The 18,729-nt window shown below is 40.7% G+C and overlaps 1 protein-coding gene across 1 annotated transcript; it reads left to right on the top strand.

Annotated features, from left to right (window-relative positions):
- Positions 1-9,974: 9,974 nt before the first annotated feature.
- Positions 9,975-15,210, top strand: LOC105923098 (major histocompatibility complex class I-related gene protein). The gene is made up of 6 exons (XM_036145824.1): positions 9,975-9,993; positions 10,299-10,577; positions 10,836-11,138; positions 11,628-11,729; positions 12,368-12,415; positions 13,635-15,210. The coding sequence occupies exons 2-6, from the start codon at positions 10,319-10,321 to the stop codon at positions 13,802-13,804; spliced, it is 882 nt and encodes a 293-aa protein (XP_036001717.1). The 5' UTR covers positions 9,975-9,993; positions 10,299-10,318; the 3' UTR covers positions 13,805-15,210.
- The last annotated feature ends 3,519 nt before the right edge of the window (positions 15,211-18,729 follow it).

Raw genomic sequence — 18,729 nt, 5'->3', positions numbered from 1 at the left:
CAGTTGATTGTATAAATAAATATATTTCATAAAATGAAGTAACACCCAGTATTTTACCACAAATCTAAACTACACTGTTTGTCTTACTGTTATTTCCTCTGTAGTAAACATAAAAAGGCAGAAGCATTTGAACACGGACGTACGACACTGTTCCAAATAAATATGTCAAACTATATTTTATTACTGCACATTATCTTGGTTATTGTTTCACTAAACAACTTTGGGTCAGGTCCAATTACAATGATGCCATTGTACCATTTTTATTTTTTTTTATTTTGCAACTGTTATTTGAACTAATGTCTGTACAATTTTTACCTCAGAATCTATTTAGGTCGTTGCTAAAATAATAAAAGCCCAATCTATGCTGTCCTGTTTAATATTCCAGCAGTTTTAGATAGACAGCAATCTCAATTCGTGGCAGTGGCAGCTCGTTTCGCACTTCCTGTGGCAGGCTGTGCTGCCACGGCGTAGTACTGGCATGACGATTTTTCAGTTGTGTTAAAACCCGAAGCATTCCTCCTCTCGAAATCCTTTCATGAACAGGTTTTGCAAACTGCAATGCTGTTGTCATCTTCTAATACCAAGAAAAACGACCACACTGGTGAAGACATGTTTGTTTATTTATAGTGAGGGAATAACAGAGCCAAGCCTGGATCCTGATAGTATAATAGTAAGGAGCGCAAAATCGACAGGTCTTGTCACGCTTTGGGGCTACTCTGCCTGAATAAAATTCCACCAAATTGGCCGATATTTTATGGGTCCGATAGATATCGTGCATCCCTAGAAACTATACTAGTAATAGTTTTGTCTGGTTAAGGAAAATGTTTTTTAAGGCATTGTATTATGAGTAGAAATACATAATTTGATGGTAACAATTGACTAATTAATTGTGCAATCAAGTGAGTCCAGGCTGTTATAGTAGGAATAAGCAGTGAACTACGGACAACCAGGGACGACTTTTCTCTGCTAATGGCACAACGAGGGGCGTTGACCATTCACATAAGAAAATATAATTTATTCAAGACGTAGCAATTTATTTCAAAGTAAACCAATAAGATCCCTTGATGAAGCCTTGTATCCTCCGGAGGATTGTGCACGAGCTGCAGGTGCAGATTTTGGCTCATGAATGTTGACTGGAAGGATACCAGAAGGAACAGAAGGAGGGTTTTCTCTTGGGACAAAAACGTTTGGGGATGGGACTTACAGTTTAAGCTAAACTATATTCTCACTCAAGGTTTTAATTTGTGCAGAATCAGGGATAGTTCCTTTTTAGAGACATTACATTTGTTTCTGCAACACCATTTAAAGTTATTAGCAGTGCACCTCACACCCTAAACCACAATGTATAACTTTGCTTCTAGTGTCCTCCCTTTTCCAGCACGCATTTTCAAAACAGTTTTTCTGTCATTTTTTTTCTTTTTTTTTTTTTTACTTTTATTATTATGGTCACATAATTAATTGCCTCCCTCTAGAATGATGAAAATATTACCCTTTTCCTTTCTGTAAGCCAGAAATGTTGAGTTTTTAATGTATTGAATATTAAAGGAAAATTAAACCATATGTAAAAATTTTATTCAAATATTAATTGGCACAAATTAAAAAAGTTTGTATTTTAATGCACATTTTATATTATAAAACACAAGGTCATATAACGGCTGTTTTTATTTTTTTGTTACTACTCAAATAAGAAAATCCTCTTTTCAGAATATACACAGATCCTCTGGTCTTAGCTTTGATCTTTTTTATTTTCAACATGTTTTATTTTAAATATAGATTCAAGACCTTTCTTAATTATGCAAAAGCTTTGAATCAAAATAAAAATGACAAACTTGAAGTTAATCTTTATCAGTTAAAAAAAGTTTGGTGGGTAAATTAATAAATTCAGAGTCCAATAAATTATTTTCAGGTTTTGCTTGATTTTACCATTATTGTTTAAATTATCAGGGTAGATTATTAATCTGAATTACACCATATGGAGAACTGCATATTTCTGTTGACCAGCTACCCAGGTCATAGAAAGTCAATAAATACTAGAATATAGATGTTGATGATATTTGTTCAATATAGATATATTGGGATATGTTTCTAAATTGTCTAAATATAGTCATCATAATGTCATTACAGAATTGGATTGTAGCTATTTAATCTTGTTTCTTTGAATCCACTTTTTGAATGTGAGAATAAAAACCTTTTCTTTTGCCATAGTTACTCATTCACTCAAATACTTCTACACGGCATCATCTGGACTAAAAAGCTTTCCAGAGTTTGTGACTGTTGGGATGGTGGATGACCAGCCGTTCACCTACTTTGATGGCTTCGTTAGAAGAGAGACTCCCAAGCAGGACTGGATGGCTGAGAGTGAAGGTCCTGAATACTGGGAGACACAGACTCAGATATCCATTGGTGCTGAGCAAAGCTTCAAAGCTAGCATTGATATTGTTAAGCAGCGCTTCAACCAGACTGGAGGTGAGTTATGCACAATGTCAAACATTTCTAGCAACTCTACACAGTTTGCTTCCTGCTCTCTCTGTGCATATACAGAAAAAAACCTAGCAGTCCACTTTAAACTTTTTTTTTTTTTTATGTAATTGATGTTATATTTCAAAATAATTTTAACAATTGCTTGTCAGGATTTAAAAAAGGAAGGGGAAAAAAGTTCAAGCAATAGAAATTAGAATGATTTTTCAAATTTTTATATTTATTGAATAAATAAAAGAGTAATTGTTTAAATTACGTTGGTGTATTAACTGGTATGTTTAAGTCTTAGAAAACGATTCATTATTACTTCTGTCCTTTTAAAATTTCTTATCACTTTAATCTACTTCAATCAAACATCTCCAAGTTACTGAAATTTACCATTCCATCCATTCCATCCATTTTCCGAACCGCTTTATCCCTCATGAGGTCGCGGGGGGTGCCGGTGCCTATCTCCAGCATTCACTGGGCGAGAGGCGGGGTACACCCTGGACAGGTCGCCAGTCTGTCGCAGGGCAACACAGAGACAAACAGGACAAACAACCATTCACGCACACACTCACACCTAAGGACAATTTGGAGAAGCCAATTAACCTAACAGTCATGTTTTTGGTCTGTGGGAGGAAGCCGGAGTACCCGGAGAGAACCCACGCATGCACAGGGAGAACATGCAAACTCCATGCAGAAAGATCCAGGGGTGTACTTGAACCCAGAACCTTCTTGCTGCAAGGCAACAGCGCTACCCACTGCGCCACTGTGCAGTGGGTAGACTTAGACTTAGACTTAGACTTTCTTTATTGTCATTTTGTATACATACAGAACGAAATTTCGTTTTCACACAGCTCAGAAATATTGCAGTAACTCTACAGGATACCTTGCAGTGAATTACAGTACAGGATAAAGTGCAGTGATCAATCGCAGTCACTTACAGGATAAATTTCAATTTGCTTCCGGATAAAGTGCAGCAGTGAACAGTAGGCAGTTGAAATGTAAACAATGTAAACCAAATGTAGACAAATATGCAGTAGGGTGCAGCAGTGATTTAAAAGTAGACAGTTGCATTGTACACAGTTTTGCAGTGCGTTTCCGGTTAAGGTGCAGCATAAATTTTTCAGGATACGATACAATGTGCAAATGTGCAAATGTGCAAATCAGCGAATCTAGTGTGTACACTTTTGTACTTCAGCAGTTCAACAGTCTGATGGCAGCAGGGAAAAAGCTTTTGCTGAACCTTGTGGACCTGCAGCGGATGCTGCGGAACCTCTTTCCAGAGGGCAGCAGGGAGAATAGTCCATGGTGGGGGTGTGAGGGGTCCCTGATGATGTTACGGGCTCGAGACACACAGCGCTGCGATGAAATGTCCTTAATGGAGGGAAGAGGAGCCCCGATGATCTCTTCTGCTGTCCTCACCACTCTCCTCACGTTCTTCCAGTTGGAGGCACTGCAGCCTCCACACCACACAGAGAGACAGCTGGTCAGAATACTCTCTATGGTGCTTCTGTAGAAGGTCGTGAGGATGGGCGGGGGCAGGCGGGCTCTCCTCATCCTCCGCAGAAAGTACAGTCGCTTCTGTGCCCTCTTCACCAGTGACGTGGTGTTCACAGTCCAGGTGAGGTTGTTCGTGATGTGCATCCCCAGGAACTTGGTGCTGCTGACCACCTCCACCGCTGAGTTGTTGATGAGCAGTGGAGCATGGTGAGGCCAGTTTTTCCTGAAGTCGACGATGAGCTCCTTCGTCTTCTCCACGTTCAGGATCAGGCTGTTGTCTCTGCACCGGCCCACCAGCTGCTCCACCTCCTCTCTGTAGTCCTGGTCGTTGTCGTCTCTGATCAGGCCCACCACCGTTGTGTCGTCTGCAAACTTCACGATGTGATTGGTGGTGAACCTGGGGACGCAGTCGTGTGTCATCAGGGTGAACAGCAGGGGGCTCAGGACGCAGCCCTGAGGGGAGCCCGTGCTGAGGGTGACGACATCAGAGGTGTTCTGTCCGACCCGGACTGACTGAGGTCTGTTGGTTAGGAAGTCTAGCAGCCAGTTTTGAAGGGGTGTGCTGAAGCCCAGATGTTCCAGTTTTTCCACCAGATGCTGTGGGATGATGGTGTTGAACGCTGAACTGAAGTCCAGGAACAGCATCCGCACGTGCGTGTTCTTCTCCTCCAGGTGTGCCAGGCTCAGGTGAAGAGCAGAGGAGATGGCGTCCTCAGTGGAGCGGTTCCGTCGGTAGGCAAACTGGAACGGGTCGAGTGTTGATGGGAGACTGGAGACGATGTGTTCCTTTACCAGCCTTTCAAAGCACTTCATCATGATGGGAGTCAGTGCAACAGGCCGGTAGTCGTTGAAACAGGTGACTTGAGGTTTCTTTGGCACCGGAATGATTGAGGCAGACTTGAAGCATGTTGGCACTGTGGCTTGGTCCAGCGAGGTGTTAAAAATGTCTGTGAGGACACCAGCCAGCTGACCTGCACACTCCTTGAGCATCCGCCTAGGTATGTTGTCGGGGCCTGGGGCCTTCCGCGGGTTGACTCTCCTCAGAGTCTTCCACACGTTGGCGGTGTCAAGGCAGAGGACCTCCTCTTCCTGATGGGGAACAGCTTTCACTGCTGGAGTGCTGTTTAGTGCCTCGAACCTCCCAAAGAAGTTATTTAGTCCATTGAGGAAGTCAGCATCAACTTCACCCACCGGGGGGGAGGGCGTGTTGTATTCAGTGATCGCCCGGATGCCTTTCCACATGCTCCTGGTGTTGCTGGCGTCATGGAAAAGCTCCTGGATTTTCTGACTGTGGTTCCGCTTTGCTAGCCTGATGGCACGGTTCAGGTTGGCTCTCGCTGTCCTCAGTGCCTCCTTGTCACCAGACTTGAAGGCTGAGTTCCGTGCTTTTAGCGCTTGACGGACCTCCGCAGTAATCCAGGGTCGTTGGTTGGCTCGGGTGATGATGGTCTTGGTGGTGCTGACGTCCTCAATGCATTTGTTGATGTAGGCTGACACAGTCATGGCGTACTCATCAATGTTGATCTTGTCCTCATAAGTTGCTGCAGCTTTGAACATGTTCCAGTCAGAGCACTCAAAACAGTCCTGGAGCGCCTCCATTGCTCCCTCAGTCCACACCCTCACCTGCCTCGCTGTTGGTTTTGCTCTGATCAGCAGGGGCTTGTATGCTGGGAATAGCATCACAGAAAGGTGGTCTGAAGAGCCCAGGTGTGGGCGGGGGGCTGCTCTGAATGCTCCTTTAATGTTTGTGTAGACTAAGTCTAGAGTGTTCTCTCCCCGAGTTGCAAAATCCACATGTTGGTAGAAATGAGGGAGAACAGTTTTCATATTTGCCTGGTTAAAATCCCCAGCAATGATGAAAACACCCTCTGTGTGTGCAGATTGCAGCTCAGAGATAGTCCGATAGAGAACAGTCATAGCCTCTGTTGTGTTTGCGCTGGGAGGGACGTAAACCGCTGCGATGATAACAACAGTGAACTCTCTAGGCAGATAAAAAGGTCTGCAGCTAATAATCATAAGCTCAATGTCCGGAGAGCAGAGACTTGTGACTAATCTAGCATTTTTACACCAGGTGTTATTGGTGTAAACGCAGAGTCCGCCTCCTCGGGACTTACCGCAGAGTTCTGTCTGTCTGTCGGCGCGGAAAGTAGCTAGCCCCTCCAGGCTAACGGCGTTGTCTGGGATTGATGATGAAAGCCATGTTTCGGTCAGAGTGACAGCGCAGCAGTCCCTGAACTCCCTCTTTGTAGAGAGCTCGAGTTGTAAATGGTCCATTTTGTTGTCCAGTGAGCGAACGTTGGAAAGCCAGATGGATGGTAGCGGCGGTCTGAATGGGTTAGCCTTTAGCCTCGCTGCTAAGCCTCCTTGGCACCCACGCTTCTTCGGCCGGCTACACCGCTTCCGCGTCGCTCTCCTCCGGCGTGAGCTGCTCGTCGAGGCCGCCCCTTCACAGGCCTCCGGGGCTGGTCTCCGTAGGACGCCACAGTCACGTAAGCAGTCGAGCGTGGTATTTAAAAGTCCAAAAACACAACTTGATCGTAACTCCAACAGGCGCTCGCGGTCAAGTGCTGATCGGCTGGGTAGATGAGAGGTTTCTAGCGAGTTTGGCGGCATTTTTATGCATTTTTATGCAAAAAGTCCACGAGTTGGTGCAGAGCTGTGTTCGGCTGCTGCCGCCAGGGGCGCCGCCGGATGTTTTCCATTACCGACCAGAATTGTGTTGTTAAATTTATAGCGTTTGAGAAGACTTGTCCTCACAATCTGATACATTTAGAGACCCAGACCCCCCTTAACCGCCTCAACCCGTATCACTGAGAATAAATGCTGCTGGGACCGGACCCCTGGTTCCCTGATGGTTTTGTTTCTACAGTCATTCAGGAACCAGTGAGGAGCTTAAAGGGCTGCAGCAATCCTCAGAATCTGGAGTTACAGGAAATAAATCAAAGAGCTTTTTCCTGCTGGCTGCAGCCTGCTGGTCGTGGGTTAAAGGTCAAGCAGGAGTCCAGACCTGGCTGGGTCTGCTCACACCACCATGAAACATCTCCTCAGAGAACAGCTTCACCCTCAGCCTTCAGCAGGCGTCGTTACGACCAGAGGCACAAAGAGAGGAGAGATGATCTGGAATCAGGGCTGAGGCTGAGAAAGCTGCCGCTCTGAAAGGAGACCACCAAGGTTTGGAGCTGTGACGGTCCAGAAGAGCAGGAGCAGAACAGAAGGAGAGATCCACGGCTGGATGCTGCGTGTGGACGCAGCGTAACGACCCCCCCGCTGGCTTCAGGCGCCGCAGCAGAGGGAGAATGTCTGAGCTCAGGGAGGCTGGATGAAAGTCAGCCGTGCTGACGATGACGTTACAGGCCGACACCAGCAGTCAGGAAATGTGGACTGACCTTTGACCTTCAGGGCCTTTTCCTCATTTTAGGACTTTCTACATGCAGATCCATAGTGAAGATGTCAGACTATGACTCTAAAGAATATAGAATTATGGATCAAACACAAAATAGTGAAATAACTCTAAACATTTTGTATATTTTAGCTTTTTCTAAACACCTCCACTTAGTTTTAATCTCTGCTTTGGTCCTCTTGGCCGTCTCTCCATCAGCTTCATGAGCTTCGTCTCCTGAAACGGTTTCAAACGTCTTGAAGGAGTTTCCAGAGGTGGTAATAAAAATAAAGACAAACCTCTGAATGAGAAGATGAGTCCAAACGTTTGAGCGGCTGGTCGTGTCCGTTAATAAACGAAGCCGTAGATTAATGATGATCAGAGGAGTTTTCATTGTCTGGGGGTGAATCTGATGTTTCAGATTGTGTCTTTATGGTCAACTGGAACATTTTCTCATCAAAGTCAGGAAAACAAAGAAAAGATCGTGTTGTCATTATGTTGATGAGCCGTTTTCTGAAGAACTTCTGCTGGCAAACTGACGTATTTTCCCACTTTATTCTGTAATAATGTCTTTGATAAAAGAAAAGAAAATAGCAGAAGTTTTATATTAGTAAAAATAGAGAAATAAAAACGGTTTAATGTGTCCTGGGTGTCTGGATCCTGATGTGACGCCATTTCTGATCAACGTTGAGCTCAGAAACAAAAATAATGACTGACAGGCTGCTGCTGTTTACTGGAACGACCCGATAGTGACTCTGCTGGGTTTGTGGCTTCAAGTCGTCTTACAGGTCCTGATTATTTTTTCTCCTGTCAACTCAAAGATGTTTTCCTGAACAGAAAAGCTCCTTTCTCCTTCCCCTCGGCTCGTATCTCCTCCAGTGAAACTACAAACGAGGAACTTAGAATTAAACTTCCCCTCAGTCATGAATATCTGGACCTCCATGTTGGTACCAGGCCCGGCTGAAGAGCAGCTGAAGACACACTGAAATAATAATAATAATAATAATAATAATTTAGTGATCAGAAAAATCTGTTTATGGCTAAAATGACAATAAATCTAAATATAATTTCTCCTCTAATCAATAAAACATGTTCTGAACTGTTTAAATATTGAGGTGAGAGAATAAAACAATGATCATATAAATACATTAATGATCCAAATGAAGAATAAAAGCTAAAATGGAATAAAAAGCTGATATTTTAGATGATTTCCTCTCTGTGTCTCCATCACTGCCAGTCAGCAGAAAACCTTCATGTCAAACCTGGAGACATCAGACCCGCTTCAGGAAAAGGTTCTGGTTCTCCAGCTTCCTGACATTTACCTGCTGGTTCTGGTTCTGCTGCAGCCGCTCCCACCTGTAAACACTGCAGAGCCTCACGTGTTTTCATGCTGATCTGGAACCAAACGGGTCAGAATATGTTCTGGTTCTGTTTTAGTTCAGAGGTGTTTGGACCGTAGCTGAGAGCCAACATGTGTCAGACGGTCTGACCCGGTTAAAGCTCGGTTCTGTCCATCATCTCCTCTGTTGAGCTGCTCTCAGTCTAGCAGGGATTTTATTCTGGGTCAGAAACGTTCAGTGAAGCAGAACCAGAACCGCTCTGATCCAGAACATCCAGCTTTTCTCCTCCGTCTGTTCAGAGACGGACATAAACCAGACGGGGACGGATTATTTGTCTCCTCGGTGCTGATGGAGAAGAGTTGGACCTCTGCTGCTGTAGCAGAACCAGAACCATGAGAGGAACGTTAAACCCAGGTGTGGTTCTCCTCTCAGTAGCTGTAGATCCCAGGAGAACCAGCAGAACCATGGTCCAGGAGGCAGAGGTCCAGCTGCATCCAGAGTGTTAACAGTGAAGCTCAGCAGTGAAACAGAACCTTTATTCAGGGGGAACCAGAACTTTGAGCAGCTGGAAGCAGTTTTCCCTTCAGGTTCTGCAGGTCGGATGAAACTCTTGTAGAAAACCCATAAAACGGTTCAGACGGGGTTGAGTGTCTCTGCTGCAGCTGCTGGGATGAAGCTGCATCTCCAGGAACCGTGCCCTTCATGTTCTCCAGAACCTGGTTTCACCAACGTCTCAGCAGCTCAGAGCAGAAACCCAGTTTGTCTGGTCAGCAGGAAGCTTCATGAGCCTCAAGCAGGTTCTGCTGCTGCAGTCGTCTGGCAGCACCAGCAGAGAAACGACGACATGAGAGCAGCTGAACTGGGTTCATCCAGACGCAGCTGGAAGAACGGACCGATGGCAGCTGGAAGCAGCTCAGAGCGTCCAGATGATCACAAACTCAGTTTATTGTTGTCTGGACTGAAGGTTAATCAGGTCTCCTCTGATCAGGAGGAACATCTTCACCAACGCAGCAGAAGAACCATCAGGTCCAACATCTGCTGTAGATTTAGCTGCTTTCTAGAGGAGGAGCTGCTGGGTCAGTGGTTCTGGTTCTGGTCGGTATATTTGTGGGCAGGTGGGTTTGTTTCCATGGAGCTACTGATGATCAGCTGAAAGGTTCCTGACTGAGAGGAGCTGACCGAGCAGAAAGATCAGAGCTACTGCTGGAGAATAGAGACTAGAAGCTGAAGCTGCAGAGTGAGAACCTGGACCTGAACGGTCCTTCAGAGAACAGAACCTCTCAGTGGTCTATAACGTCTCCCATCAGGCTGGTAAACCAGCTGTCTGACTGCATGTATACATAAATTAACCAGGAGATTTAAAGGTCCAAAATGTTCATCTGATTCATTTTAAGTTAAACTACTTTTAATCAGTGGAGATAAACTGCAGACATTAAATCTGTTCACGATGAAGGTTTCTGTGGATGATGATAAATAACTTTTAGAATATTTTCTCAGCAGTTTCTGTTGGTTTCTCTCTTTTTGCCCAAGATGTCTGTTGCTGTGTTATGTAATGTAAACTGATGTTTAGAAAAATACAAAATATCATCTTAGTTTTCTGCATTCTTTGTCCTCAGGTGTCCACATTGTCCAGTACATGTACGGCTGTGAGTGGGATGATGAGACTGAAGAGGTTACTGGTTATCAACAGCATGGTTATGATGGGGTAGACTGGCTAATATGGGACATGAAGGAAAACAGATGGATCGCTCCAAAACAACAGGCTGAACTTTCTAAAAACAAATGGAACAATGACAGAGTTGGGCTTGCTGTGCAACAGTACTACTTCAACCAGATTTGTGCTGAGTGGCTGAAGAAGTATGTCAACTTTGGGAGGAGCTCTCTGATGAGAACAGGTATAGTCTCATATCTTCATTTTTCTTTGTATGAACTGATTATTTTTATGTTTTCTTTTACTAGAAATACTCAATGGGAATATTCTAACTCTCATCTAAATACTGATTTCTAACCACATTTTTGACTAAATGACTCAGTTCTGTTTGTGTATCTAAGGCTGGTCTCCAGCCCTGAAACCTTTCAGGCTATTTACTTTTCATCAGACATGTATCTTTATAATCAGTTTATATGTGAACTTCTTGATTCTCCATCTGCAGATCTTCCATCAGTCTCCTTCCTCCAGAAGTCTTCCTCGTCTCCAGTCAGCTGCCATGCTACAGGTTTCTACCCCAACAGAGCAGAGATGTTCTGGAGGAAAGATGGAGAGGAGGTTCATGATGGTGTGGTCAAAGGAGAGATCCTCCCTAACAATGATGGGACCTTCCAGATGAACGTTGACATCTATCTGTCATCTGTTGCACCTGAAGACTGGAACAAGTATGAATGTGTGTTTCAGCTCTCTGGAGTCAAAGAAGATATCGTCCATCGACTGGAGAAAACAGGAATCAGGAGCAATGAACGTAAGTAAAAGAGCCACATGTGTTTAGTTTATCTGCTGATATTGTTCTGACTGCTCTGTTTGTCTTTTTAGATATATGTTAAGTTTCACGGATGACAAGCAGTTTTTCTTGACATGATTATAAAAGCTTCTTATATAAAATTAAAATGTTTAAAAAGTTATTTTCTGCTATTACAATTTGTCCTTGTTGTTTGGGGCTTGAAGTGTCAATTAAAACTTTCAACTTTATTAATTTAGTTTATGTTAAACCCCAACAATTCAATGCATTAATTTAAAAACCAGATTTATAAAAACTTAAAAAAAATGTGTGCATTTATTAGCAACTCACCATTATAGAAACTGGAACTAAATACATTTATGCACAGAAACCGGTAAAAGTAAAAGATAAACAAAACTAAAATCTGGTAACAATGTTCAGATAAACTGGGATAAAAGACACAAACAAACCTGTAACTCTGCTGGAGTCTGACCTGGTTTTTCTTCTCAACAGCAAATATGATGATGATGATCATCATCATCCCTGTTGTTGTTGCTCTGGTTGTCCTTGGTCTCATTGGTGTGGTTGGATTCATTCTTTACAAGAAGAAGAATGGTAAGAGACGAATATTTTATCTTCCTTTTCCTGTTTTAATTCTTAAGAAATTGATCTGATTTATACATTAGAGCTATATATAATCTGACGCGGTGTGAACCTATCAGAAGTTCAGTGGTTGTGTCTTTATTGGTCAAAAAATGACCAAACTACCAAGTCATGAAACAGTGACCGGGCAAAATCAGCGACATCTCAGAAAAAAATGAACTTTTTGTAGTCTAAGTAAAATAGTGAAAGACGTTTGGACAGGAAGTCAGAATAACTCATGAACTCTTATTGTTAAAATTTTAATTCATATTTATTTAACTTCATCTCGAGAGGAACAACTACAGTAAAACTGCTGAAGTTGTTCTCAAATACTCTAAACCTACTGAGGTAACAGTGGGTTTATATTCTCATATCTTGTCCCTGTCAAGCATAACTAATTGCTAAATACCTATTTTAAATAGTTTTTTAGCTTATTTAAGTACTTGTGGAAGTTAAATAATGTAGAATATTGATAAAAACTCCTGTTAGTTTCCATTAGGAGTTGCAGGACTGTAGATTTGTTGCTGCTGCTGAACCACTTCAGAAAAAGGTTGAATTAAGATGTTTGTGACTTAAGAGTTAATCATAAGTTTTTATAATCTCATTACTAGATGCTGACAATAAAAATGAGGAGAAGAGGACTTATGAAAGGCAGCATTGTAAGTGCACATGGTCGAGCTAAAGAAGAAAACGATCAGCGTCCGTATTCACAACACTGGACAATTTTACCAGAAAATCTTTTGACACCGTTTGATATTTGTTTTGTGGTCTTTGTTTGATAAAGAGCTGAATTGATTTTCTGTTATTTTTTCCCTCTGAACAGCCATAGACCACGAAGTCAAGCTTAGGACCAGAGATTTTCTTTCACTACTAAAGATTTTGTCTAACAGTGTCACTCTTGTCTGTTTGTTAGTTTATAGTTTACTTCTGTTTCATGCCATCTTCAGTTCCTCAGCCTCATCTTTCCCTCCAGTTGTCTAATATTCTGTTTGTTACTCCCCTGATTTTCACCCTGTTATTTCACAGTGTATTAAAGCTCCTGTGCCAGTATTCACAAAGAATCCTAAGACTAAGGCTGCATCTAAAATGGTCCAATTAGTAAGGATTCTTTAGCCAAAGTAGAAGTGTATCAGCAGTCGCTGTGATAAATGTTGTCAGTAAGGAAAGGGAAAGGAAAATTTTTAGCCTGTATGGCTCCTTTAGCATAGAAACCTTACAATGTCCCTTACTGGTGCGAAGAAGCCTTCAGGTATCCCACAATTGTTTGTGTGAAATGATGTATCAGCACAGCCCATCTCACAGAAGCCAAAGAAAATGTCCAGAGAGAAGAGAGAGCACTTTCTAGTTCATTTTTAGAAGGCTGTAGGATTTGACTAGAATCATCCATGTTTCTGTCATGTAATGATGTCAGAGTTAAAGGCTGTCCGAAATCATCACAGCAGTCTGCAGGTCCTTTCTTCCCCACGATAGAGTTCTGACTGTTGACCCGGTGAAAGGTCAAGGAAGAGGAGCTAATAGCTGTTATTAGAACGTTTCAGATATAGCCTAAGTTTGACTGATGTGTGAGACATTTCTAATCTAATCAAAAGGAGGGAGTTTTTAAGCTAAGATAAAAGCTCTCTGAGAGCACTCTAAGAGTCTTTGTGAATATAGGCAATGGTTTCTATTTCTCCATTGCTGGATTCTCTGTTACCCTGTTGTAGTCGTCCTGTTGTTGTCTTCTTAAGCTTGTAGGTTTTGAGGTAATTATTAAAAGAAGCTTTGCTCATTATGTCTCCGCATCACTCCTGCCACACTCAGCTCAAGGCTTTTGTTAAATCATACTAAAACCTCCTAAAGGGCATTTGTTTCTGAAAATTCACTTGCATTTTTTCATAGATATTCAAGACACCAAGACTCCAAAACCTCGCTCAGAGGATCATCAAGGCAGTTGGTCATCTTTAACTAGTGACAATTCAGACCATAGCCAACGCAGTGCCTCGTCAGAGAAACCATTGCTGCAGGTAAGGTCCTATTCTTATAACTTGTTTTCCGTCAGTGGCTTATAGGCATGACTTAAACATTGTAGGTACATAGAAAAATTATATAAATATTATTTCTGCCTTTTTAAATGTGTCAACAGTAATGCGACAACTAACTGAGGACTCTGAACACCAAGATCTGAAGGCATCAAAACCAATCTCTCATCCTGAATCTGCATCTAAATTAAGCATCGGAGGAACATCTTCATTGAAGAGTTTCATATTGTTTGGTTTTTCTTTTCAAATGTTATTTCTGTCAGTGAGAGGTTTGGAAAATGGCCCAATTTACACTGCTTTTTAATTTTATTTAGTTGAATCCAACTAAAGTTCAATATTAAAGAAAATGTTTTGTCCTATAATAGCAGGAAAGACTAGATCCTGTTTTTCTGCTGAGACAGCAGATATTTACCATGAAAGGTTTGAGGTTTAAAACCTGGATGATTTAAGACTTTCAGTTGCAACATTTGTTGTTAGCAAATGGTTCTCCATATAAGAAATATCCATAAAGTTATTCATTTTAAATTAGTTTTCAAATAATTTACCTTTTGAGGTTACTTTTTGAGGTTTTCTTAAAATATAATTTAGCTGGTATTGAATGTAAATAATGCATTGGTTTTGGTGAGGTGTTACTTTTCTTTTTGGCTGTTACATTGTATCATTTTATTTTTTACTATATAGCCTAATATAAAAATCAGAAGCCACTCGTTAAAATCCAATTTATTGTTGGTTTTTGTAGTTATTGAGCTTGTAGTTAAGCATTTTTCCCCATTCTGCTCCAGAGTAGCACAACTATACAATATTATCTTGATGATAATATTATGGTAATATTGTCAGTGTTTCTGCTTGCTAGCTTACCAAGGAAAAAGTAACAGCTGTTTGTCCACAGTGACCAGAACTATGTCTTTACCTTTTTAATCTCTTTGTTCATTGTCTCTATCAAGCGTGTCCAACTCCAGTCTACCAGAGTTACTTTCCTGCAGCTTTTACATGCCTCCATTATCCAACACACCTGATACAGGTGAATGTCTGGTTAGCGGTCCTCTGCAGAGCTGAAGGACTGGATGCTGATGAGGGAACTCAGCCACTTGATTCAGGTGGAAAAGCTGCAGGACAGAATCTCTGGAGGACTGGACGTGGAGACTGCTGGGCTCTACCCACCCTCACGGTTAAGGATAATTTAGAGGAACTAATTAGCATAACTTGCACATTTTTAATTAAAATATATTTTAACGGATTGGTTTGAAAAGAATGTGGGTGTGATTATATATTTGTTGGTGTATGCAGTGAACACTGGAGATGGGCACCAGCAACCCCATAAGGGATTGAGCGGGTCAGAAAAAGGATGGATGGTGTATGTGGGTGTTAATATTTCATTAATAACATTAGTATATTTTTTATCTTGGATGTAAAAAATAAAAGTTGTATCAAAGGTCTTGCTTGTTTAGCTTCATTCCAGCTCAAACTAACAACCTGTTTGTTAATCAGCAATACAATCAGAACAGGACGAAGAGCAAATCAGAGAAAACTCTCAACTCATGAAGAAGAAACTTTCTAAAGCAGTTGTGCAGACCAGGAGCTGTGTGCTTATTTTTTTTTAGATAATTTGTTCATTTTTAACCTGAATTAATTAATTATTGGTATTATTGATCTGGCAGCCAAGACATGCAGGCTGTATGAAGGGGAGTATACAAGGCAGAATGTAAACTAAGGGAGATAGCTGTTTTTTTTAAAATAATGTAAACAGCTGATTTAATTTTTCTATCAGCTATTATTCTATTTGAATTACAAATTCCTGGGTAAAATGCTCTGCTGTAGTTTTAAAGTGAGTAAACAGTTTATTGTTATTATTATTTAGAAAAAGCAATACAGAAAAGGGTTCAGCTGGTTTTGCTGAAAAGTGTCTGATCATCAGAGATCAACCATCCTGCTGTTAATGAGGTTTTATACAGATCAGTGTGGAGGGTTAAAATACTTTACATTACAGGAGAGACTGCCATTAGTTGATTTGGGTTTGGAAATGTAAAGGTCCAATAATTGCTTTCCCATGCCACATTCCCATGTTCCCTGGACAAAAAAAAAAAAAAAAACATTTAACAACTTGGACTTCAAGAATAAAATGTTGGTGTGATAACAAAATCCTACTAGAGGCAGATTTGTAGCTAAGTGCAAAAAGCATGAGAAACAGAATGGAGGGTGAGAGCTGCTGAAACAAGTTCAGACTTGTCTTCACAAAACTACACAATGGGAGCAGATAAACTGGTGATGATGTGAAGATGAGGGCAGGTAAGGAGGAGTAATGTCTAGCTTGTTGACATTTGTTCAGAAAGGCAACTTCTCCTGAGCTAAGGAGTAAAAACTTCTAATTCTTCCTTTCAGATGAGAATATTAAGCTCCTGCAGAGAAGACAGAGAGTTTATTTTGCATCTGCTGCTACTGTTATGTATAAAACTTTAATCTCCACTGTCTACAATCTCATCTGTGTTTTAATGCATCAGTGTTTCTGGTGTGTTCCTTTATCAGCAGTGATCTTTGGTTATTGCTCCTTGGCTTTATTATGCCCCAAAGCTGTGTGCAGATCTCAGCCATTTATAAACTCACAAGGACAACCTGAGGACAAACATCAGGGACTGACGAGTCAAAATAGGAAGAAGAGAGAAACGGGAATAAAACAGAGACTGGAAAGCTCTATAACTCTGCTTATGTGGACAAATTCTACTTATATCTGCTAACACCAGTTCACTGTTAATAATGTTTACTACATCTGAACTGAAAAGAAATGAGAAATTATATATTTTTCCTAAAAATCCCTTTGTTAAAAGAGAAGCAGCAAAACCATTTTTTTATCTTCTGTAACTTATTTTCTGTTCTTTTTTCTCAACCAATATAAAATAAAATATATTTTTTACAGTAAAACCAGACATGTATTTTGTGTTTGGTTTGATTTTATTTAAATGTATCTTCAGTTCTGAACAGAAAAACAAACACACACACCCCAAATTTAACCAGATTCCATTGTTCCCTAAAGCTTGGTCTAACAGCAGAAAATAAACTAAAATTTACTTTAACCTTCATTATCAAACCTTTCCAATGCTGCTTAACCCAGTTTTAAGTGATATTTGTGGCCAAGATGCTCACATGCTCGGTTCTCAGATCTGGATTTTGGACGAAGTGGTTACTGATATAAACTGGTGTGTGAAGGGTTCAAAATGGAACCAAAGGTAGGAGCTAATGAGGATGATATGGATTCTGATGAGTGGACTACAGTAGGTGGTGGAAACATCTGTATCTGTGTTTGTGGATAAAAACATGAAGTACAAGGTGGTTAAAAGCATGGTCGTGTTGGCAACTTATTAGAATGCACAACTAAAATCTATAAAGACAAGCTGCCAGAACCAATTCCTGTACGTTTCTGCACCGACTACATCTATTATTTTCATAAAATGCTTACATGTGCTCCACAAATTACCAGACACAGTATAATTACACCCACTGTGCCACTCTGATTGATTACATATGAGATCAATAAAGCCTATCTTATCTTACCAATAAAATTGAAAACAATATATAGTAAATGGAAAATAAATCAACAACATCAGTGACCACCTAGCAGTTTTTTACAGTTTATGACCTCACTTACAAAAAGAAACCACAAAATAAATGTCTTAAATATCAAAGAGTGAGAACAAAGGAAACCATGAATGCATTTAGGAGGGACTTGTTGGCACAAAATTGGAAATCTGTTTACAAAGAACATGATGTTTATCATGCATGTGAGACATTTTTTTTGTGGGTCATTTTTAAGAGTGTTCATATCATTGTATGATAAACCAGACCAATTAAGCAATATTGTAAAATAAAAATAAAAAGTACAAAAAGTTTGGATAGACCATAAATTATGAAAGGATTACAAAATGCCTGTAGAAGAAAAATATACTTTATAGACAATTCATAAAACAAAGAAATATGGTGGATGAACAAAGATAGAAAAAATATCAAAATAAGCTAACTAATATTATCATGGTATGAAGGAAAGGATACTACAGTAAAATATTCAAGTAAAAACTTCCAAAAATTATATATGGGACATAGTATTAAATATTATTATTAAAAGTATTGACAACGCAGCTATCCTTCACACTTTATTCACAATAACATTAAGTGGCCTTGTGGTTAGGGAGCTGCAAAGGTTGTTGGTTTAAAACTCTGTCAATGTGGGTCACTGAGCAACTGTCAGCACACTACTACCTAAGGGATGGTTTAAGTACAGTCAGTAATTTACCTTCTAAAGGAAAATATTTATTTTGGGGTCGTCACAATTGTAATATACTCTTTTTTTTTTTTTTTTTACTTGGGTTTACCCCATTCCCAGCTCCTATTTTCAATTTCTAAAGAAAATGGAATGCGATAATACTACTTGTTCTTATATTTCTAATATTAACAGTTTCTCCCTACGCCTCTTTAAAAACTGTGGTTATTTAACTGATTAATTCACAAAATTAGTTTTTATCAGCACAATTAAATCCAAAGTTTAAACGGTTTGCAATTCTGCTTCACATTTCCCACTTTTCTACCAAATGATCCATATTTAAAGTCTTGTGTCACGTCACGACCAAACCTTTTTAGTTTTTGAGTATAAGTTTGTGTGCATATAGGACACAACAAAAATAAGTGTGCATTTATAGCCGATGATGCAAGACCTTATTTTTTTTTTTTTATAAATCCTGTTGTGCTCACAGCACTGCAGTTTCATGAAAAGCATTATTGCATTTGTTCAAGTGGACTTTGATAGATGTCCGTCCGTCTTCTTCTGCTTATCCGGGGTCGGGTCGCGGGGGCAGCAGCTTCAGTAGGGAGGCCCAGACGTCCCTCTCCCCGGCCACTTGGGCCACCTCCTCAGGAGGAATCCCAAGGCGTTCCCAGGCCAGCAGAGAGACATAGTCCCTCCAGCGTGT

Source organism: Fundulus heteroclitus, chromosome 13 (assembly GCF_011125445.2).
Source record: "Fundulus heteroclitus isolate FHET01 chromosome 13, MU-UCD_Fhet_4.1, whole genome shotgun sequence".
Taxonomy (NCBI): Eukaryota; Metazoa; Chordata; class Actinopteri; order Cyprinodontiformes; family Fundulidae; genus Fundulus; species Fundulus heteroclitus.
Note: the sequence above shows the minus strand (reverse complement) of the source record. Positions and strands in the feature narration are given on the sequence as shown.